We start from the raw sequence: 22,370 nt of genomic DNA, 5'->3' as shown, positions 1-22,370 counted from the left end.
TTGTATGTCTGCCTGCCTGCCTGTCTGTCTGTTTGCCTGCTTGTATGTCTGTCTGTCTGCCTGCCTGCCTGCCTGCCTGCCTGCCTGTCTGTCTGTCTGTTTGCCTGCTTGTATGTCTGCCTGCCTGCCTGTCTGTCTGTTTGCCTGCTTGTATTTCTGTCTGTCTGCCTGCCTGCCTGTCTGTCTGTTTGCCTGCTTGTATGTCTGCCTGCCTGCCTATCTGCATGTCTGTTTGTTGGTAGCAGATTGCCACTTCAACCTTAGGTTGTCATTCATGGATGAATAAAGCTCAGTTTGTTGACACTTAAAAAAAACACACACAAACGTGACGGCCTGTAAATGACCCATATCTCATCTTTTTTTTTTTGTTCTTCCAAAAAAAAAAAAATGTATTTAATAGATTTGTGGAATGAGTTTACCCTCATTAAATACTAAAAAAAGACAGTTCTAAAAGTTCACATGTTCATGCCCTGTCGTAGAGTTTGATTTTTGGCATTTAGGTGGTTTGCATGTTTATTGCTTTATTGTTTTGTTTTATTTGACAATAAACGTCCAAAATCTATGAACTTATCACCTTCTGTGTTTTACACATCATCAAGAGCTGGTAAATGTTCATGCCAAGATGTCTGACAGAGGAAAGTTGTCTATGTATACACCGACTGTGCGTCACTAAGGGCCGCTGTCATCACATTCTGTTCTGTTGACAGAACCAGCCCTGGTTCTGGACATTGTCATGACAACGGAAGAACCCTGCACATTAGATTAACACAGACAATCCAAATCAATTATTAACATCAATACATTGAGTTCCATCAAAATAACATTCATTTTAAACATTTTTCTTGGTTCCAGATACAGTAGCTAAAGAATATTTACATGCTGCATAATGCACTACTTTGATAAAGTCCCCATGCCAACTCTACCATAAAGGATAATTCAGTCTGTTATTTAATGTCTAAACATCAGTCTAAGACACCAAATTGTCCTGAAATGTGCGTTCAAGAACCCTTACTCCTAGCTAAGACTACCAGCATAGAAACAGGCAACATGGGTAGCAGTCCATAGAGGTCGATCTTCATTAAAAAACGAGCCTACCCTTGCCCTCAACAACACATCCGTGTCTGCTGTGGATGTCTAGACGACAGTCCACATCAAAGACGGACGCTACGCCAGTCCACCCATAAGAGAAAGATGAAGACAGTATCTTTTGCATTCTAGTTCTACAAAGGCCAATGCAGCTTCCCTGCTTCCACAAAACAAGGAACATACAGAAACAGGAAGGAAATGCCAGGGCAGCAGGAAGTCCAGATCAAATGTGAATTTAGTGACGGCGTGATGCTTTTCTTGCGTAGGTTCCTGGTCTCAGAGGTAGCTGTCATCACTGGAGACGTAGGAGAAGCCGTTGAAGGCGTTGGAGCTGCCGGCGCCGGTGGTCATCTCCGGAGTCCGGCCCACCGAGCCTGGCACCACCTCTCTGGTGAACTCTGGGTCGATGTGCTGCGTGTCAGCTGGACCTTTCTGGAAGAGGGAGGGGGGGGGGGGGGGGGGGGGGGAGTGTCAGGGAGAGCAGACAGGGGATGCGAGGGGGAGACTCGAGAGGCAAACGGGCGTGTGTGTGTGTGTGTGTGGAAACTCACAACGTTGGGGTTGTATGGAGGAGTGATCCTCTTGTGGTACAGGTCATCCCAGTTTATTGGTGAGAAAAACATGTGGTTCTTTATTTCCAGCTGGAGACAAAACGCAGCACAGTCCAGGGAGAGAGTTGTCATACAGAGAAGAGGCTGAAGGTATATTAGAGAGACAGGACAGTGCACCTGGTCCATGCTAGCTCCATTAACCCACAGGACATAACTAACTCCATTCCTTGAAAGTACTAAATATCTTTGTATTTTCCTCACAGGGTAATCTAAATCAAGAGCACGCCAAGTATTGGACGGGCTTTGCAACAGTAGTGAACCCAGGCGTGGTGCTGAGACTCACAAAGTCTGCGATGGCCCCAAGGCGTCTGCGCTGGTCCTTCTGCAGCAGAGCCAGGAGGAGGCTGCACAGGGCGTCAGACTTCCCCGGGGGCAGGGGGAGGGGCTTGTGCAGGATCCCATCATACATCTCCGACACGTCGCGACTGTAGAACGGAGGCTGGGGGGGGGGGGATTATGTTTCACCATCAATCATCTAGTTAGAGTTGCAAATACGTAAGTGATTGAAATGATGGATCAACCATTTTTGTCTCTCGGTCGTCTCACAGAAATTGATGGATGGATATATCGATAGATGCATGGGTGGTTATATAGATAGATGGATGGATATATAGACAGACAGATGGATGGATATATAGACAGACAGATGGATGGAAAAATAGACAGACAGATGGATATATAGACAGACAGATGGATGGATATATAGACAGACAGATGGATGGATATATAGACAGACAGATGGATGGATATATAGACAGACAGATGGATGGATGAGACTGACCAGACTGTAGATCATCTCATACAGCACAGCTCCCAAACACCACCAGTCCACTGTCCTGTCATACGGCTCCTTCCTCAGGACCTCAGGGGCTAGGTACTACGCGTACACAGACACCCACAAGTCACTAGGCATGTTTTCCCAGAATGTTTCACTGTTGAGTGCTAGGTTTACATTTACATTTAGTCATTTAGCAGACGCACTTATCCAGAGCGACTTACAGAAAGTACAGGTCCCCCGAGGCAATTCCCCCCGAGGCAAGTAGGGTGAAGTGCCTTGCCCAAGGACACAACGTCATTTTCCACGGCCGGGAATCGATCTGGCAACCTTCAGATTACTAGTCCGATTCCCTAACCGCTTAGCCATCTGACTCCCCAGGTTTAAAGGTGTTGTTACATCACCGAGACATTTAAGTCTGGTCTTAAAACGTATTTTTATGCTTTGGCTTTCGAGTCAGTTTAGAGTCACTGGTGCTTAATTGTTTTGTTTGTCTCTTGTTTCTGTTTATTGTTTGCCTTAGTTGATAACTTTGAACAGGACTTTGGTCGGCGTTGGCTGTTTTTACATTTATGCATTTAGCATTTAGTGTTTTTAAACGTGCTTTATTAATAAACTGACTTGACTTGGGTCAGTATACAGTTACTACAAATGAATCCTTTGACTTCCTGATAGTTGATGGTTGAAACCCTGAGGGGCGTGGTCTCACCTCTGGGGTTCCACAGAAGGTAGAGGTTGTGCTCTCTGGCTCCACCCCTTCTTTACACAGCCCAAAGTCTGTCAGCACCACGTGGCCCTGGAACACAAAACACACACTCAATCTGTGATGTGATTTATAATGCATTATAGGAATGTGCGTTGATGTCATCTGAAGGAAGCACTTCTAGGAAAAGGACTTACTTGAGAATCTAAGAGTATGTTCTCTGGCTTCAGATCTCTACAATGGATACAAAAAAAAAAGTTTGAAAGTGTTTGTGTGCGCAAGCATTTCTGAGTGTTTGAGGGGTGTGTGTGTGTTTATGAGAGCAATACAGAGAGAGAGAGAGAGAGAGAGAGAGAGAGAGAGAGAGAGAGAGAGAGAGAGGGGAGAGAGATAGATACAGAGAGAGGGAAAGATACACAGAGAGAGAGGGAGAGATGCAGAGAGAAATACAAAGAGAGAGAGAGACCTGTAAACGATGTTGAGGGAGTGGAGGTAGCCGATAGCGCTGGCCACCTCAGCAGCATAAAGCCTGGCTCTGGGCTCAGAGAAGCACCTCTCTCTCTGCAGGTGGAAGAACAGCTGGAGGACAGAGAACACAGAGAGACAAAAGTGTGTGTGTGTGAGAGAGACCGACAAAGAGAGATGTTTATTCAGCTGTGCCCTGGGCTACAACCATGTGACATAACCACTAGTACACAGTCTCATTTTAAAATGGTGAAGGACTGAAAAATAGGGCTGGGGCCGGGGCTTGGGCATGACTAAACTATAACTTTTCCTGTATGGGGCCATGACTGTGACTGGACTAGACTAATACTTCCACAGTTTCCACAAGGCTGCACTAGCAGAAGTATAGAGTCAGTGCAGAAACGGGGCTGGACCCAACCAGTACAAAGTCTTGGAAGCATGCTGGCCTTCCTCCTGGCTCATCATATCTAAATAAAGGATTACTTATTTGGAACATTGTTACAGTCCGGTATCCTGCTGAATTGATCAGTGGTTAATGACAGACTTATTCACCTGCCATAGCAACACTTAACCCAGACAGGAACCCTTAGCCAGTGGTGGCATCACCAACTTAGAGTCAGTACAATGCAAGATCTGGAAAATAGGTATCTGTGAGTTTTACAGAGGCACCCATGAACGCTTCCATGAACCGTGTGTGGCAGTAGGCCTGAAAGGAGATTTGGGGGGGGGGGGGGGGGGGGGGGGGGGTTGCTGTGGAGACCTACATGACCGAGTTAAACACGTGTATGTGTGTGTTTGTGTGTGTGAGGCTGCGGGCCTACCTCGCCTCCATTGACATAGTCCAGGACGAAGTAGAGCTTCTCTGGGGTCTGGAAGGAGTAGTGGAGCCCCACCAGGAAGGGGTGTTTAAGGCTCTTCAAGAGGACGTTCCTCTCGGCCATGATGTTCTTTTGCTGCAGGAGGGGAACGGGTGGAAGTGTGTGGGGTGGGGGTGGGTGGAGGAGGAGGAGGAGAAGGGGTGAGGAGTGGAACGAAAGCGGGGGTGGTGGTGGTGGTGGTGGTGGTGGTGGGGAGGAGGGTGTCGATGGACACAAAGCAGTATTGAACCAGGAGACACGAGGAGGCTCGTCAGCAGGGCACAGATCTCTCTCTGTCCCCGTTGGCATCATGGTCTCGCATGGTTTGCAGCAGTCCCGTCTGCCCTGCGTATGTCCAGATCCTTCTGTTAAGGGCTGCGAACAGGGCTGGGGGACTCTTTGCTATCGCTCGTTTGTGTGCAATGGTGTGCAAGTACACACTTAGGAAAGAGTGGTTAAGGATGACTATGGAATTGGGTACATAAGAGAGAAGGGAGAGAGAGGCATAGTGAGAGTAGACGCAGAAAGCGAGAGAAAGGGACTGCCTTGCACTCTTACTGTGTCCTGTTTACCTAAATCACTGTGAATGAGAGAGGGAAAGGTCCCAGGTTTTAACACTTGAGTTTATAACCTGCGTTTATGGTCCTGACAGTTAGCCTCTCACAGTGTAACAACATAGAGGTAAACATTCCCATTAATGGAGTCTGGGATGAAATAGTTGTTTAGCACAGCGCCGAACTGGTTCCACCTCACAGTAATAAACACAGGATCTGATCTGTGGATCCTGAACACCCATGTGGTGCTGTGAGACATGGGCAAGTACCAATACCCCCCCCCCCCCCCACACCTCCCACAACCCTCTTCCCCTCCTCGAGAACTTAAGACTGACAACAGGCTGTAAAACTCTGCCTAAGGACAAAGAGCAGGACACAATCCAGAACACAGGGCACCCTCCAGATCAGATTAGATATAATCTCCAAAACACGCAGACTGGAGAGTGGCACAGGGGATGATCTTCCAGACCTGGTCTCTCTCTCTCTCTCTCTCTCTGCTCTCCATGTTCCCCTGACCTCTCACCTCACTGCTTAGCACCAATGTGACCCTCGGATGGGTCTTACTAGACCTACCTCCTTCTTCTTCAGGATGACCTTCTTCTGGAGAACTTTGACAGCATAGAATTTGTTGTCGGCTTTGAGTTTGGCGAGCAGGACCTGCGTGGGGAACATCAGTTAGTTGTGTTACCCTCAACAGAGAACGGTTCTGAGAGAGTATTTGTGAATGTGGAATCCGAATATGTCATTTCTTTTTTTTTTTACAATGTAACGCAACTGATCCACATTCCATCGGGTGAGCAAAATGTCATTCCTGAACACAACATTAGATGCAGGACACACAGAAGACGGGAAACACACTATAGTTTGACCATGGCTCACTGCTCAGGTACAAGAGTGAGAGGGGGAGTACTTCCTGTTTACGTTAACATGGTCTGGCCTCTCAGAAGGACAACACCCTGAACCTTTTGAGTAACTGAAGGACAACGTCAGCACATGATGTGTGCTATTTTCTGGGTTTCTCATTCTTTTCCACACTCGTTTTACCTGAGGCATTTTTGACTTCCAGGTAAGCCAAGTTAATAATTTAAGACAAAGCTCTTTATCAGATGAACATACTGCATTCTCTCTTTCTTTCTTTCTTTCTTTCTTGCTCACCTTTCCGAAGGTCCCTTTACCAATGACAGCCAGGAAGTCAAAGTCAGTGGGCTTGGCGCTAAAATAAACAGGAATGTGACAGATAGGTGTCATACAGATGGTGGTATCCCATATCATGATAACCCAATTCAGTGCATTACACATTAACTGTCTGACTAGAATCATTCAGTTCAAGAGAGCACAACATGATCTTTTTTTCACGGCGTCACTATTACATAACAAAACTGGGAAAGCAAAAAAAAAAAAAAAATGAAGCTGCAACCACAAGGAAGACAACAGTCTCATGTTTCATAAGGTCTGATAAAATCTGACTTTGGGTACATACTGTGGGTTAGCAGAGGGCCCCAGGTTGACTTCATCACTAGAGGAGGACGGTGATCTGTGCTGGAAAACACACACGAAAACGCAGACGAGGCAGAGTTAACAGAGAAGGAGCGGGTGTCATGGAAACAGTCAGTGGTCCCATTAGAGAGGAGGTGCAATACAAATACACTCACACCTATATCCATGAGCACTGGAGCACTGGCCCAGACACAATCGAATATCACTCAGTAGAGATTTTCTCTACAGGAGCTGGGCCCTCTGGTAAGTGTCCCTACAGGAGAGGTGACTACAGGTCCTCCTTTGACTTAGCTGCAGGTACCACATTCTGCTGAGGTCTGTGGTTGGGGGCCAGAAGGGACAGTCTTTGACATGCTGGAGAGACTTACTGGGTTACAATGTGCCATGGTCCTGGTCCATTCCTTGCCCACTGAGGAGCTTACATCAGAGTCTACTGGAACAGAATATCATTTTAATACATTCACATTTCCAATGAAAACTTAACCACAGCCCTGCAGACAAACAAACATTACACGGAACACACAACAGAAAGAGGACCCGAGGATTAAAGTTTTGTTTAAAAAACAGCAACCGACATGGAGCCTAAGGTAAGAGCATGTGTTAGTAACTGCCTGTGTGCTGTGTGTGTATGTGTGTGTGTGTGTGTGTGTGTAAATGTGTATGTGTGCGTTTGACATGGCTGCTGGTCCCTTATGCCAGTTTGTCCCTAAGAAACTGGTGGATCTGGTTTGGTCCGAGTTTGGTTATTTGAATGCAGGCAGAATGAGAGAGAAAGAGAGAGCGTCCTCTCTTTGAGGACTACATTTCATGTTACCATGTTTCCATGGTAAACAGACATTCTCGGGTACGTGCGTGCAGGTGTGTGTGCGTGTTTGTGTGTGCCTTATGTGAATACATCTGTGGGACAGCTTAAGTTACCCTTATCAAGATTCACGTTGATTCCAGACCTCACCTCAACAGTTGCCGACGGGCCTAAAGGGATTTTCATCTCTGCTATAGTCCATCTAACGCATGACTCTGACTCATCATTATTGTTCCACTGTCACAGGACCCCCTTTCTACATTAGAGGTAACAGGTTTATCATCAGTCTTTAGACCATTTGGAAATCCTTGACACAGCCTCAGTTAATATCCTTAAATCCCTAATGAAATCAAAACAGTCTAAAATCTATTCTCGAATCTCAGCAGTCTGGATTCCAACGGACTCGGGCTGCATAGGTGCTCCTATTTGACAAACTTTCTATAGTTCTACGAATAAGTTAACTCTCTAAGCATTTACATAACCTGCTGAATTTCTATATATGGTTATGGTGGATATGTATTTCTCGTTCTTAAGTCAGTAAAACTATAATAGCAACTTTTCATGACGAGGTGTGGAGAACTTACCTGTGGCTGATACAGGTGCGGTCAGGAAAACGCTGTCGGTGAACTGTCTGGGGCGAGCTCCAGTGGGCCGAGTGTCGAAGACAGCTCGGAGTGCTGCTGCCTTGCCTGCATCATCAAAGATAGCAAAGCTCCGTAGAGGTCACGTCATGAAAGGGTGGTTCCGAAGAGAAAAGTGAATCATTGATGAAACGTTAAACCGAGGGGGCGGAGAGCTCTCTCGCAACTACTCACTCGCACTCTCTCTCACACTCACTCTTTCTTAACATGATCCCCACAAATACTTCGACTACAGAGTCATAACCAGAGAGAATGTCCGCACATACGTAGGGACTAGTTGTCACCAATGTAACACCTTTGCTTGTGCGAATGGCCAACATTTACGCTAAAACAAATACGACGCGAAAGATGTTGCGTTGGTAAGATTGTTAATCAACTGTTTACCAGGCATTAGTTGGATAAGGCGCTAGCCTGCGCAGTAGAATATAAAAGATAAGAAGATGGAAAAGAACGGTGTTCGTTAAAAGTTGCCACCACCACATACTGTTAATGACAATACAGGCAGTAGGGGAATATTATACAAAGTAGGCTAAACAAACCATCATGGGTAGGTTTATAGTCAATAGTGTACAAACGCACCCATAAACCGTATTCACCCATACAGTTCTCTTACACACATACAGACAAGCACACGCCCGCGCGCGCGCACGCACGCACGTACACACACACATTTACAGGTAGATATGTCCTGACTAAGTATTGGCCAATTGTTCCAACAGCAGGTCAGGCGGACATAACTGGACATTTATTTGTTCATATGGAAATAATGGCATGTTGACCCAAGGTAATTTTTACACACATGTAGCCCACCAGAGACACACATTGGTTCTATTCTAAAAAGCCAGAGCCCTTGTAAGATTCACTTCCAATAACCTGAATTTACCAAATAATATCAAAACAATTAGTCATGTCTGACCGAAAATGTAAACATTTTGAAACTTTAACTCTCCATTAGTTTTTTTGTCATGGAAACACACTCAGTGCTTGAGAACTTCCTAGTTCTAAAACTGGGGTATTTGCTCCACCTAGTGTTTATTATAATTACATAAACAGCAGCATGGTAATACCCTGGCATTCACAATGTGCCGAAATATCAGTCAACATTCTCATTTACAATTTTCTTCAGTTACAGTCACAAAAATAACTCCTCATATTTTGCATAAAGAAAAAACAACAACAACAATTTGAACATTTGAATCCTCTTCTATATCTGATGTTCACACACGACTAGTCTACTCACACAGACAGGAAAGTCAACAGTTCAGCGCTGTCCAGACCTGTTATTGCACAAGCTGTGAAGCAGCTCAGCTTCCTCACTCTTACCACATTCCATGTCCACGTTCTTCTCTCTTCTCTGTCCCCCACACCTGCCCCCCCCCGCACTTCCTCCCTAACTACCTCCATGCCCCCCCCCCCTCTCCCTCCCTATCTACCTCCATGCCTCCCTCCCTCCCTCCCACCCTCCCACTCTGATGGGTTCCCAACACCAAACACATGACATGGGTGAGGGAGATTTGGAATGGATTTGGCACGTAATGATCGGCGGCTGACAGAATGTAGGTTGGAGGTGGGGGCCGGGGGGTCACTTGAGGCCCTCGTCGGTGCTCTTGAACATCAGTATAGCATTGGAGATCTTGAGGGCAGGACCCAGCTTGATGCTCATGATCTTGACGATGTCCATCTGGGTTAGCAGTAGGAAGGCCTCCCCGTCAATCATCTACAGACAACGACATGGAGCCGAGTTTCAACAGGAGCAGCAAGACACCCAGACAGGAGATCAACAAACCTAAGAGACCGTTGACCACAGGTAACAAAATGAAACATGTTCGTATTCAGTCAGTCATCAAGGTAAAGGCCTAGGTCTTTGTAGTGTCTGAGTTCTGTGTGCTCCACAGCGACACTTACTTCCTCTTTGAAGAGACGTGCCTGCTCCTCACAGCCAATCAGGTTCTGGACAAACTCAAACACCTGGGACACAAACACAACCAATACCTTAACACAGTGGGGAGAGGCTGGTGTAAAACCGAGTCAGTTTAAGTCAATATCTGGGTGTTGTGTGTCCCAGAGTGAGTGTCTGTCTGTGTTATGAGTGTTACCTCCTCTACTTTCCAGGTGGCCACTTGGCTGGCGTGTATTCCCTGGACTCCAGGGAGCAGCTTGCAGTGCTGCTCCCAGCACAGAGACAGGGGGCGGTCTGGTGGGCACGACAGGCCCGACATGAACAGAGATGGATACACGCCTTCCGAGGCCATTGCTACAACACAGGCAGGCACACACGCACACACAGAATTGCAGTTGAAAATAGTGACAGATAACATCAAATTCTTGATGTACACACAGTGCCAATGGCAGGCATACAGCTGGGATACTCACACTGGTATGTTCTCTGCTGATTTTTTCTGTATTTCGGGGGTCGGCCAATCCTTTGGAAGAGGAGAGGAAAGAAGGAGAGGAGGAGAATGAGGGAGGAGTGGATGTTAAAGGGGTAGTGGGCAGTGTTGGGTAACATTACTTAAAGTAACTAATTACAGTTACTTGTTACATTCCTTGTAAAGTAACTAGTTACATTACTTAGTTACTTGCTGTAGAGAGGAAGGCGTTACGTTACTTTTGCGTTACATTAGGAAAAGTCTTTTATTTCTAAGACAATTCACCTTGGTCACTCTTATGCCCAGAAAGCACATTTAATGGGTTGACTACTGTGGCCCTGAAGTGCAAATCACACCCACTAATATGAGTGCATCCCCCAAATGAAAACACTCCCCCCAAATACGAGTCAACTTTCCCCAAATAGAATGACGTGCTCACCTCCCTCCAATACAAAGACACGCTCCCAAATGGGATACGACATTACATTAACTCAAAAACACATTGCATTAACTCAAAACAGAAAGGGTTGGTACTACACTTCGTCGCTGATTGGATGCAGTAGGCTAACTAACAATACATAAATAAGAAATTGATCGACAGAAGTACAAAATGCAATAGCCTGACAGAGTTACGTGCACTAGGACATTTGTTTGACTATCGAAGAATGTAGCAAATAGTAGGCTACATATGCAAAAGCATAAATTGCGTGTTAAACGCAAAATTTTATAGCCAAACAAGCATCATCATGAAACTCTTTAATCAATGAATAATGTATAAAATAATAATATAAATAATAATAAAAATGCCAGGCAGAAGTCTAGTAGTTAGCTAGCTCTACAATTTACCAGGACCAGGTTTGAATCTAGGAGCAAAAGCTTGAGTTAAATACATTATTTAATATTTTAATGTTACGCCGGGTAAATTGGGCTCGTGAGACTGCTCACCAAAAGAACGAATGGGAACCCACCTCACTAGCAGATTAAGACGTTTTCCTGGATAGCAAGCAAAAAGTATACTCAACTTTCCTAGACTTTTAGTTACATGCTGAGGGGCTTGCGACTAAAAGACTAAATTAAGTAACGTGTTACTTGTTTGAACAAGGAACTAGTAACGGATTCATTCAATTCAATAAGTAACATGTTAAGTTACTCGTTACCTAACAAAAGTAGTCTGACTCTTGTAACGCATTACATTGTAACGCATTGTAACGCGTTACACCCAACACTGGTAGTGGGTTATCTAGAAGTCCTGAACACCTGCTCTCTCACACAAACACACAATAATTTTCTCGCTCTCAGCCTACCTGTGTGTGTGTGTATGCAGGCATGTGTGTGTATGTGTGGTTACCTGCCATAGCGCGACTTCTTGGCCCTCTGTCCAAAGACCAGCAGGTTCCTTTTAGCCCCACCCGCTTCTGTGTCTGATAGGTCTGCCTTCAGCCGACCCTGGTTCCTCTCAGCCAACGGGCAGCCTGACAGACAGTGATGCGCAGTGAACCGACCAGTCACATGGCCCGAGCCGTCACACCCCGGTGTGGGACACTTCCTGTGTGACACAGCAAGGCTGACTCCCTCAGCAAATCAGAAAGCACAACCTGAACCTGATGAAATACACTGTCCATTTGGTGTTCAATCCCTATTAACTTTCAAAGTAAGTACTTTCGAAGTAACTAAGGCATGGGAGAAATACATGCATTGTACTGCTTTAAAGATATTTCAGAACACGGTTCCACACTTCTACTGGAATTGGAGAGCTCCAGTTATGGCAGCCATAGGGTGGCGGTGCTAGAGGGAGTGAGGCTGTGGACAGGCTGACCTGTGGTGGAAGCTGTACTTGGTGCTTCTGGGGTGGCTGAGGCTTTTACAGGCCATGGAGGGGTAACTGGACTGACCTGTAGTGGCGGGTTCCCTGGGACCTTTATACACACACACACGCATGCATTCGCACGCACACATGGATGCACAAACACACACACATACACACACAAACACATGCACGCACACACACACACGTACATAAATACACCCGTAAATAGAGAGGGCATAGAAGTAGTCAATGAAAGCTATTAAGAGGACACAAACGGGAATCGCTGACGTAAAACTGCTTAGTTGAAAGCTCCATTCACTGGAGGGAAAATGAATGCTGCTGGTGACATCAGGAGGGTTCACAAAGCTACAGGGTTTAGAGGTAGAGATGGAGACCTATGAAACTAGTTCAGCAGCACTGGATGATACTGTTTCATAAGATGCAGTACAGAGTGTGGAGGCTTTTACCTGGGGGCTGCTGTATTTTGGATTCTCGGGGGGGCACCTTCAGGGGGTGACCTGTGCTCTCACACCAGCCCACAGGATGAAGGTCCCCGTTGTCAGAGTCCATCCACTCATCATACATGTGACTCCAGCCATCATAGTGAACCTGGTTAGACAGAGGGAAGAAAGGATACACACACATATACATTTGAAATTGTATTCATTTGGTAGACATTTTTTATCTAGAGCGACATACAAAAGTTCATAGAATAAGTGCAGCAGAAAAATCAAGGAGGACCATTCACAGTGCTAACTGTGCCAACAATACCAAGGAACAGTCTGTGTTTACACTATACAAAGTACAACAACATCTTATCTCAAATATTACATCACAAAAAGTTATGTTTTGCAGACACCACACACGCACACCAACCTTGATGCGGTGTGTGTCCACCTCCTCCACTGTGGCCACCCTGATCAGACCAGGGCTCCTCTTGTCCACAACCTCCAGATGCATCTGGGGCAGGAAACCATGTGCTGGCCGCTGACGATATAAGGAAATAAAACAACACAATCAAGTAAACAAACATGCATTACGGAGCATCACAGACACCCATCCCAGATCTTACAGCTCCCACACTCCAGCCCCTTTGTATTAGCTCATGATATTGGTGTGGCTACTGTCCAGGTTAAGTAGTGCGCTGGTATATCCTGTCTGACTGAATGTCCTGGGTCCCAAAGTGCCAGAAATGTACTCACCACCGTGAAGTTCTCAGCAGACACTGCGGTGGAACCGGTCTCATCCAGGTACCGAGTCCAGGAGAAGCGTCCTGGATCTGGGTAGTCTGACCAGACAGAACCACACTGTCATATCTGAACCAGACCTGGGCCTGGACACTATGTGCCTTCAAGTCACTGTGTGAGTCAGAGGGCCTGTACTCAGCGCTAAACAGCTAGACATAATTATGTCTCAAGTCACACGGGACAAAGGATAGACTCCTACCATTAGAGTTGGTCAGGCTGGAACAAAGATGACACACCAATAACTGGCTAGACTCACCCTGCGGTGGCGTGAGGGGGAGGTTCCTTTCCAGGCACCAGCCAATGGGGTGGATGTATGGGCTGCTGGCATCACACCTACGTGAAAGACAGAAGGCGAGACTGACCTATCAGGTACAAGACGAGCATGCCATAACCGGGCTGACCTCACTTCCGTGTTTAAATGGTAATTTCCTATTTCTGGCAGGTTGCAACAGAGTTGGCAGAGCCTCACCAGTAGTCATAGGTGTCATCCCAGTTGTCAAAGTGAACCAGGAAGCGCTTGTCCACCACGTCGGTTACCGTGGCTACGCAGATGAGCGAGGGATTCATACGGTCGACCGCCTCTAGTTTCATGCCCACCTCAAACCCGCAGTCCATGTCAGTCTGTCAAACAAAATCACACACACACACATCCAAAGGTCATGAAGGTCTACGTTGCGTCATGACAGCAGAGTGCTGGGAAACGTACCCTGCCAGCACTGGCAAACAACTCCTTGGGGGCAGCCTGTGCTTTAGTCATCCTCAGATAGTTGGCCCAGGTAAACTCCTCCTCTTTACAACCTGGGGAGCAAACACACAGATACTGGTTTGTAGCTCAGTATCAGGACACAACAGCTCCCCCCCACCCCCGTCCCCGCCCAAGCCCAGCAGCATTTCACCTTTGGGGGTGTACAGTTTGTGTCCGGTGCTCTCACACCAGCCGGCGGGATGGATGTCCGGGGAGTTGGCGTTTACCCAGAAGTCATGGCAGTCGGAGTAGCCGTCGAAATGGAGGCGTAGCCTGTAACCACACACCTAGAACACCCCAGGGAGTCTGTGTGTGAAACCTTTTGCTCTAATTCTCTTAATCCCTCCTCTCTTTCTCTCTCTGCCTCATCCATTTTTGGTCTATCTCTCCTCTTGTTCTCTGATTGATTTGAACCAGCAGGGACCCTCTGTAGTGCGTGAGTAGTGTGAAAGCAGTGGAGAGGACAAAAATGCTGATACAGCAGAGGGCTATAGAAGGGGTGTTTATGAAGACCTACCTCGGCCACTGTAAGGACGAAGTACATTGAAGGGTGCTGGGGGTCAATGCCCTCCAGTTTCATCCCTTGCCGGAAACCGCTCTTACACTGGGGGACTCTCTGAGACTACATACACAGACACACACACACACAATTTATGGACACATTTAATTGAAAATGCATCACGAAAAACATCAAACACCTTTTCATGGAGCTACAGGCCTTGTCAGTACAATACAACACACAGCTCAGCACCAGGAGAGCGATAAGCAGGAAATGACACAGACCTCCTGGAAGAGCTTGACTGGAGCTGCAACCGCTTTCTGCTCCTCTAGGTACAGAGCCCAGGTCCATGGCTCCTCCTTCCCATCTCCAGCACCTGCGGGTCGGGTCCCACACACAGACATGGATGAACCATGGATGAATCAATCCATGAATGGGTGAATCAGCAAATGATTCAAATGAGCCTTACCTGCTCTGTGGTGTCTGTCCTCTGCCTTCATGTCCATCTCCATCTTCTCCTCCTGAAATCCAAAGCCATGTGTAAGACCTCCACATCCTGCTGTATGTTACTCTGTGACTACTGTGAACCGCCGCTCCCTCACCAGGGCATCCAGGTCAGAGTCTTCCTCGGACGGACTCAGGTACTCCTTCCTCTTCCTCTTCTTCATGGGCTTTAGCAGTTCAGGGTTCAGAGACGACACCCTGCCCCCTGCCGGAACCTTCTCCACGCCCACGCTCCTCCTGAATGAAGAGCCCACAGGAGTGTGTCTGTGTTAGTGTGTGTGTGTGTCTGTGTGGGTGCGCACTTGCACAGGGCTGTCCAAATGCGCTGTTCTCTTACTTCTCTGTCATTGGCTCCCTGCGTAGTTCTGCTGGGTAGGTTCTCTGCATCAGTGGCTCACAGCCCTCCCTTCGGACTGCACCTCCCAGAAATCCCTGGACCTCCGGCTCTGTCTTGATCGGTCTGTCGTGGAGCTGCTCCACAGCCGAGACCTGCACTGAACTTTGGGGAGGCACATCTGCAGAGAAGCAGGAGTGAGAGGAGAGGTGCTGGAGATACTACCAGGACAAACAGGAGGTGGGACCTCAACAAAATAACAGACACAAATGTTGGAGAAAAGAAGTATTGCTTTACTCATCAGTTTATGATCACATAGTGGACACAGTGGCCCTCCTGTCCTGCTACAGCGAGGCTGCCTGCTGCTCACCTGTTCGGTCAGTGGGTTTGGTCTGTGCATCTGCAGACTTCCCAGAAGTCCCTGCAGTTGGATCAGCTCTGCATGTTATGGCCGGGCTGACCACACCCAGAGGTCCGACCTCACTCACACAGAACTGTACAGATATACACAAGACAAAGTGTCGGATCTGTGACCATGCAGGTTACAAGCGTTACTGTCTAAGACCTGTGGGCTGAAATATGCGTTTGGCAATACCATCGCTTTAGCGCACACAGTCTTATATTGAAATTTTGATTTAACCCTGTCTCTGTCTACTACAAGTTTACATAGAGTGTCACCTTGAGGCTGCTGCTGGGTAGAATGGCCATCCCCTCTTTCCACTCCAGCACATGGACAATGCTGCAGGCCCCGCCCACATGAGCGGCTAGAGGCGTGGCCATATCTCCAGGTCCAGCTCCCAACCCTGCATCAGCAGCTGGAGCCACACCCACCTCCTGGGCTGGGAGAGCTCAGGGTGAAGGGAGGGAAAAATGGGTTACTACACTGCGAGGGATTGCTGAAGTTAAATACATAATTGTTACATCCATGCAGTCTTCCCAGCTCTTACCAGGCAGGAGGAGAGTTGTCGTGGTCTGGGTGCGTAGCTTCTTTGCCTGATTGTCATTGGAGGACAATTCATCGCTAGGGGTGGGGTCAGGGGTCACTGAGTCTTTAGGTTCTTGGGGAAGAGCTTCTGTGTCCACTTTGGCACTCATGGCCAACCTCCGTCACTGCCACTGGAAAAAGACAAAGAGACGAGATAAACCACCAGCTACTCCAGTACAGAAAGTTTGAAACTTCATGTAAGTGAATGCCAGATGGTCTTCTCTCATGAGATGGATTAGTTCTCAACCTTCCAAGAAAAAGTCAATGGGTGTCATTGACAGAAATGTAAAACTGCCCATAGTTATTCAATTAATTTCCGTTTGAAGAGGTGAAACTGAAGTGGCAATTGGACTGCACTTGCACTGGTTTCTTGACTGATTGCTACTGGGGACACAGTGGCTGCGTATCATACATCCCCAAAGCAATACAGAGATGGAAAGTACAGTAGGCAGCTTAAGTACAGGCATTGCTCTTCATTAAAACAGAATCTCATTCGCTGTCACCTCGCGTGACTTTATGGCATTTTAAAACCCAATTTTAGCCAATTTACAAAACCTCCAAAGAACAAAAGTCGATTCACAAAATAAAAACCTAAGATTATATTATTAATTTTCTCAAAACGGAACAATTCCGTTAAAATGGCGGAGGATCAGAAACCCTTGGAGCAAATTGAGGGAAAAAGCTGAGACTATTCTATTTCTAAAAATGAACCCAACCAATCCTGGCAACCTCGAATGAATAAGCGTCGTTTCATGACAAGCGAAAAAAGGAACGCCACCACCATTATCATTCTGCGGTCGTCCTTATAACACTATACAGAAAATGTATTTATTTTACACCAGTGGTACCATATAGCTTTATTGCTAATTATATTCTAAAGTCCATGCACGCTGCATCTGTCAAGCGCATAAACAATTTAAATCTTACCATTTATTAAGATTGCAATTTAAAGATGACAATGTCTGCGACGGTTATTGGATTACAGTAACGGTAAAATGAGTTCATGCTTGCTGATCAATCCCATTCCTAAATTCAATTTGGCTTACCAGCGGTATCTCCTGCGCGTATAGATGTCTCATAGCGCATGCGTGGAACAGTCACTTTATACATCGTACCCTCAGCTCTCCTCTGATGTACCGTCCTACTTCCATAATGGCTGTATATCATTTCATCGATGATTTTGAAAACCACAAGCTGTAAAAGGTTAAATGACAAGCCTCGTTTGATTCCCAATTTATATTCAACGTCCCATTGACGGATTGAAAACATATCACATGCAAAACACAAACCAGTGCATTTTAATACAATTTTATTAAATGTAATAAAAAACAAAACAAAAAAAGATTGACATGGTTACATAAATTTGAACCGAGTCTCAGCTGTGTTTCAGGGTGCGACGGGCCATCGAACAGAGGTGAGAACATGTCAGCCTGGTTGACTGGGCCCAACTTAAGTTATTTGGTAGAAGACCCTTGACACGAGCCAAATTCTGGTGGTGCTCCTCAGGACAAACCTGTCAAGACTCCATTTACAATCAGGCATACCTAACTACATCCTGTTCCTTTAACAAGCAGTAGACAGATAAGGACTTAATCAAGGTCTTCTCCATTACATTTTTCCATGTCAAATTAAATTAAGAAAATCAAGCTCCACAAAAGTATTTGATCAGGTTATGACCAAAAGATAACATTTAAAGCCAAAGTAAACATCAAACTCAAATCAAAGAACAGGCTTGACCTCATTACAAAGCCTGTTTTGAAAAGCTCCATGGACAATGAATATACAATAAAGAAAAACTGGGAGGGAGTCAAGATGAGCAGCGTTACCAACTGCCACAAAACTACACGGTGTAGATGAAGTTTACGTGACTGCGGCAGTGTGGGAGCCAATCGTGTCAACTCTACACAGGACCCGCCCCCCAGGGCTGCTCTAGGTCAGTCACACCAACATCCTCCCCACTCCAGGGATGTCTTGTGGGTTCTACAGGACACGCATGAAGCAAACAGGAAGACGGCTGATGGGACCCTAATCCTGGGAGGTGGATCTAGACCTGGAGCGAGACGGAGAGCGGGACTTGGAGCGAGACGGAGAGCGGGACTTGGAGCGAGAGGCCGAGCGCTTCTCTGCCGATTTCGAGCGACGCTTGTCTGTGGGCGGGGAGGGGGAGCCAGACTTGGCAGTGGGCTCCTCAGTCCCATTCTCCACGGGCGAGGCGGAGCGGCTCCGGGGCTTCTTACTGACAGACTTGGACTCCTTGGACTGGCTGCGGGTATCCCGCTCAGACGTCACCTTGGAGCGGGACTTGGAGCGGGACTTGGAGCGGGACTGGGAGCGGGACTGGGAGCGGGACTGGGAGCGGGACTTCCTGTTGCCTGAGCGGGAGCGGGACTTGCGCATGCCAGAGCGGGATTTATTGGAGGCCGACTTGGAACGAGCCTTCCTGTCAGACCTGGAGCGGGAACGCCGTCCCTTGTGGCTGTGGGAACGAGAACTGCAAGATGGGACAAAACCTGGAATGTTTAGAAAAACTCAGGACACTCAAGTTACTTGTCTTTGTATGGGGATGGGGGGGTACTTTTACAGGAGAATAAAGAAGAAAAGGTCAGAGGGTTATGGGTAAGAGGCGGGAGGGAGAGGGGAAGGAGAGCCACATTACCTGGAGCGAGATCTGGAGCGGCTCTGGGAGCTCCTGCTGCGAGAACGACGGCAGCTGCGAGACCTGGAGGAGGCGGGACCAGTCAAATGACAGGACCAGCTACACTGCTCAACAGTCATCTGGACCAGGCACATTAAACCCCACTACAAGCCTGAGTGCAGCACAACAACTTCCCCTGCCCTACTACGGGCCTTCCCTCTCACCTGGAGCCCCCACTGTCTTACCTGGGGCCCCCACTGTCTCACCTGGAGCCCCCACTGTCTCACCTGGGGCCCCCACTGTCTCACCTGGAGCCCCCACTGTCTCACCTGGAGCCCCCACTGTCTCACCTGGGGCCCCCACTGTCTCACCTGAAGCCCCCACTGTCTCACCCGGGGCCCCCACTGTCTCACCTGGAGCCCCCACTGTCTCACCTGGGGCCCCCACTGTCTCACCCGGGGCCCCCACTGTCTCACCTGGAGCCCCCACTGTCTCACCTGGGGCCCCCACTGTCTCACCCGGGGCCCCCACTGTCTCACCTGGAGCCCCCACTGTCTCACCTGGAGCCCCCATTGTCTCACCTGGAGCGGCTGCCGGAGTAGGAACGGCGGCGGCGGGGCCGGTCCGCCACCAGGCGGATCTTCCTGCCGTTGATGTCAGTCCCATCCAGCTTGTCCAGGGCCCGCTTCATGTCCGAGTGGGAGCGAAACTCGATCACGCCCTCATTGGTGCGCTCCTTGTGCGCGTCGGCGTACGTGACCTCGCCGGCCTGTCGCATGAAGTCCTGCCAGACACAAGAGCGGAAACAGAAGTCAGACCACCAGCCTGGCATCTAAAAACAAACTTTCAAGTTTTTTTTGATAGCAACCCACCACGTCCTCTTTCTGTTACCTTGAGGTCCTGCCAGCTGCAGCGACTCGATAGGTTTTCCACGATTAGCCGATACTCTGTGCGGACTGGCGGCCCATACTTGTCCCTGCCAGTACGGCTCCTGCTGCTGTAACCACCACTACCGCCTTTAGGAGGACAGGACACACACAGTCAGACCCAGACACCCTGGTACAGACAGCCCTAAGACTGTGGGGCTTAGCTAAACACAAGAAACTGCTTGCTAGCAGGGACAGAAGTAAGGTTTACACTCTTATGATGTGTCCACTGGTGAGGTCAACACAAACATTTCGGTACAAGCCTTGGGCACTGGGTCTTAGTAAGTCTGTACAGCCTCTGGGAGGTGGTTCTCTGCTATGAACACCACTGTATCTGTTAGCAGCTACACAGCATGTTTGGCTGGGCAAGACGGTTGTCGTGCTTTAGCCTTGTCAACAGATGGACAGTGATGCTCTAGCACACCATGGAACCTAGGAACACAGATAAAGGGCCTTCCTCAAAACTGCTTACAATTTTGTAAGACTGCCATCTTGTCATCATTACACTACAGAGTTGTCGTTTTGACTGGTTGTCAACCTAAATACTATCAAGTTTGGTTTTCTGACTTACAGTAAGCGGTAACAATGATCGCTCCACTTATTCTGTCAACATAGAAACCAATGGGAATCCTCACCATCACCCCTGGTCTATTGGCAAAAGGCTGCTGTCATCATGGCTTCCGGTTAGGTCAGCCAAGGGTCAAGGGGCAAAGGTCACACACACATTGTAAGGTGAAAGCCAAGGCCAAACGGGACAGGCAGTCATCTTAGCCAGTCATCTTTAGCCTCAATGGACTCGGACTCAGCCCGCAACTGGACTCTTTCAAATTGAAACATCAAGGACTTTTGTTAATGTTGAAAAAAATCAAACTGAAGAAAAAAAAAACATTTCACATGTAATGGTATTTAACTAACCAGACTACATGGATGATCAAATGAGTATTTGCAGTTGTAAATACATTTGCTGACAATTAAAAAAATATATTTAAAGTTGACATCCTCCAGGAAGCTAACACTGGGGAAGAGAAGGTCATTATGAACATTTTCAATCATACATCAATCCAACTAATAAAATATTTGTTTTTGTTAACTAAAGTATGATCCTATTTCAGGCAACCTTGATTGTCCACAAACATGATCAAGTGCTGGACAGGGGAACATAACGAACATTTTCTTCTTTGATGGAAGTATTCACAATAACCTAGAGGGGAACCTTATGGACAGTATACTTGTTCATTGAAATTACAAGAAAAAGTGTATTTACACCATCATATTCCTACCCCGTGGCAAAGAGAGACCATATTAAGTAACCTACGATTGCTTCTTGACGTTTATTCCGATAGCATGCACTCAACATGCTGAATCTGCCAGTTAGACCCATCTGCTTTATCAGTTGTCAGCAGGATCACTTCCTACACGTATGCAGATCATAATTTCTTAACTCCAGGAGAAACGGGAGAAGGAGTATTTTTGAATACACTGCACTTACTGCGCCCACTTCCCCCGTGACCCCCACCGTATCCATCCCGGTCACGTCGCGGTCCTCTGGCATGTTCGATGATGACGCGTTCCCCACACAACTCTTTCCCATTTAGCTCATACACTGCGTCGTCAGCGTCCCGGTTGTCTTCGAACTCCACAAATCCGTATCTGAAACATTAAGCATGCAATTCAAAATGTATGCTATGCGTGGTCTCTCTACACAACATTGCCCGTAAAGTTGCTTTAAGATTACTTGCAGGAGCGTATTTGGAGCAGGACAGCTAGCTAGCCAACTATTAACAAAAACATGGCTAACGTTACAGCCATTTTGGCCATGCGGTTGGAACCATGCAATGAACTAAGTCGCTACTGTACCTGGCTAGACAGCAAGATACATCTAAACTACAACTTTGACAGTTGACATCAACAAAAGTAAACTAACACGGCATTTAGGGAACATTACCTGCACTATTTCCTAGCTAAGCTCACTACAGTAGGTCATTTTCACGACCAGTGACGTTATTCTAGCTACAGTAGGCTCGCCTAGCTGACTCACCCATTTTTCAAATCGATTTCGATAAGCTTTCCATATCCACTAAAAAATCTCTGGATGTCTTTTTCACGAACATGATAACTCAGACGCCCAACATACACGCGAGGCATATTTGAGGATATTTAGTATGCTAAAAAGCAAGGTATTCAACGAAACACAACGTTTAAACTACTTCGTTCGTTGGTCGTTCCGTTCATCCCTACGTCAGCTCAATGTATTTAAATCCATTCGTGACGCCGCTTGGAAACCGCGCGAGAATTCTCTGAAGCCTTCTCTGTCAACTTGTCCTTTAC

General features: G+C 47.2%; 3 protein-coding genes across 4 annotated transcripts; all 3 read right to left on the bottom strand.

Annotated features, from left to right (window-relative positions):
• Positions 1 to 331: 331 nt before the first annotated feature.
• Positions 332 to 8,218, bottom strand: sgk2a (serum/glucocorticoid regulated kinase 2a). Of its 2 annotated transcripts, none has more exons than XM_047040242.1 (13): positions 7,935 to 8,218; positions 6,917 to 6,981; positions 6,532 to 6,590; positions 6,207 to 6,264; positions 5,625 to 5,708; positions 4,462 to 4,593; positions 3,642 to 3,754; positions 3,373 to 3,409; positions 3,182 to 3,268; positions 2,479 to 2,574; positions 1,981 to 2,136; positions 1,638 to 1,727; positions 332 to 1,518 (listed from the first exon to the last, which is right to left on the bottom strand). In XM_047040242.1, exons 2-13 carry the CDS (start codon positions 6,932 to 6,934, stop codon positions 1,363 to 1,365), a joined length of 1,086 nt encoding a protein of 361 aa, XP_046896198.1. In that variant the 5' UTR covers positions 6,935 to 6,981; positions 7,935 to 8,218; the 3' UTR covers positions 332 to 1,362. The 2 variants fall into 2 exon arrangements, with proteins under 2 accessions (XP_046896198.1, XP_046896197.1); XM_047040241.1 differs by having other exon boundaries at positions 6,917 to 6,978.
• A 1,246-nt stretch (positions 8,219 to 9,464) lies between these two features.
• On the bottom strand, positions 9,465 to 16,204 carry l3mbtl1 (L3MBTL histone methyl-lysine binding protein 1). The gene is made up of 20 exons (XM_047039433.1): positions 16,175 to 16,204; positions 15,867 to 15,990; positions 15,500 to 15,677; positions 15,261 to 15,399; positions 15,128 to 15,179; positions 14,943 to 15,034; positions 14,677 to 14,781; positions 14,311 to 14,446; positions 14,121 to 14,212; positions 13,884 to 14,035; positions 13,671 to 13,747; positions 13,370 to 13,455; positions 13,044 to 13,154; positions 12,635 to 12,776; positions 12,177 to 12,276; positions 11,709 to 11,906; positions 10,365 to 10,414; positions 10,088 to 10,245; positions 9,897 to 9,959; positions 9,465 to 9,708 (listed from the first exon to the last, which is right to left on the bottom strand). Exons 1-20 carry the CDS (start codon positions 16,202 to 16,204, stop codon positions 9,574 to 9,576), a joined length of 2,220 nt encoding a protein of 739 aa, XP_046895389.1. The 3' UTR covers positions 9,465 to 9,573.
• A 1,569-nt stretch (positions 16,205 to 17,773) lies between these two features.
• On the bottom strand, positions 17,774 to 22,308 carry LOC124480688 (serine/arginine-rich splicing factor 6-like). The gene is made up of 6 exons (XM_047040239.1): positions 22,081 to 22,308; positions 21,532 to 21,692; positions 20,008 to 20,132; positions 19,698 to 19,900; positions 19,138 to 19,200; positions 17,774 to 18,972 (listed from the first exon to the last, which is right to left on the bottom strand). Exons 1-6 carry the CDS (start codon positions 22,185 to 22,187, stop codon positions 18,507 to 18,509), a joined length of 1,125 nt encoding a protein of 374 aa, XP_046896195.1. The 5' UTR covers positions 22,188 to 22,308; the 3' UTR covers positions 17,774 to 18,506.
• Positions 22,309 to 22,370: the final 62 nt, after the last annotated feature.

This window comes from Hypomesus transpacificus, chromosome 18, assembly GCF_021917145.1.
Source record: "Hypomesus transpacificus isolate Combined female chromosome 18, fHypTra1, whole genome shotgun sequence".
In the NCBI taxonomy this organism is placed as follows: Eukaryota; Metazoa; Chordata; class Actinopteri; order Osmeriformes; family Osmeridae; genus Hypomesus; species Hypomesus transpacificus.
Note: the sequence above shows the minus strand (reverse complement) of the source record. Positions and strands in the feature narration are given on the sequence as shown.

Bases quoted from the DNA above. Each gene is read 5' to 3' on its own strand.
- sgk2a (XM_047040242.1), bottom strand. The intron at 3,269-3,372 runs GTAAGTCCTTTT...TTTGTGTTCCAG, and splicing joins ACATACTCTTAGATTCTCAA to GGCCACGTGGTGCTGACAGA. The intron at 2,137-2,478 runs GTCAGTCTCATC...CCCCCCCCCCAG, and splicing joins ATGAGATGATCTACAGTCTG to CCTCCGTTCTACAGTCGCGA.
- l3mbtl1 (XM_047039433.1), bottom strand. From the start codon at position 16,204: ATGGCCATTCTACCCAGCAGCAGCCTCAAG. The intron at 14,036-14,120 runs GTACGTTTCCCA...TTTGTTTGACAG, and splicing joins TGTTTGCCAGTGCTGGCAGG to ACTGACATGGACTGCGGGTT. The intron at 12,777-13,043 runs GTTGGTGTGCGT...CTGTCTAACCAG, and splicing joins TGGACACACACCGCATCAAG to GTTCACTATGATGGCTGGAG.
- LOC124480688 (XM_047040239.1), bottom strand. From the start codon at position 22,187: ATGCCTCGCGTGTATGTTGGGCGTCTGAGTTATCATGTTCGTGAAAAA. The intron at 20,133-21,531 runs GTAAGTGCAGTG...GTCCTCCTAAAG, and splicing joins TCACGGGGGAAGTGGGCGCA to GCGGTAGTGGTGGTTACAGC. The intron at 19,901-20,007 runs GTAACAGAAAGA...TGTGTCTGGCAG, and splicing joins GCAGCTGGCAGGACCTCAAG to GACTTCATGCGACAGGCCGG.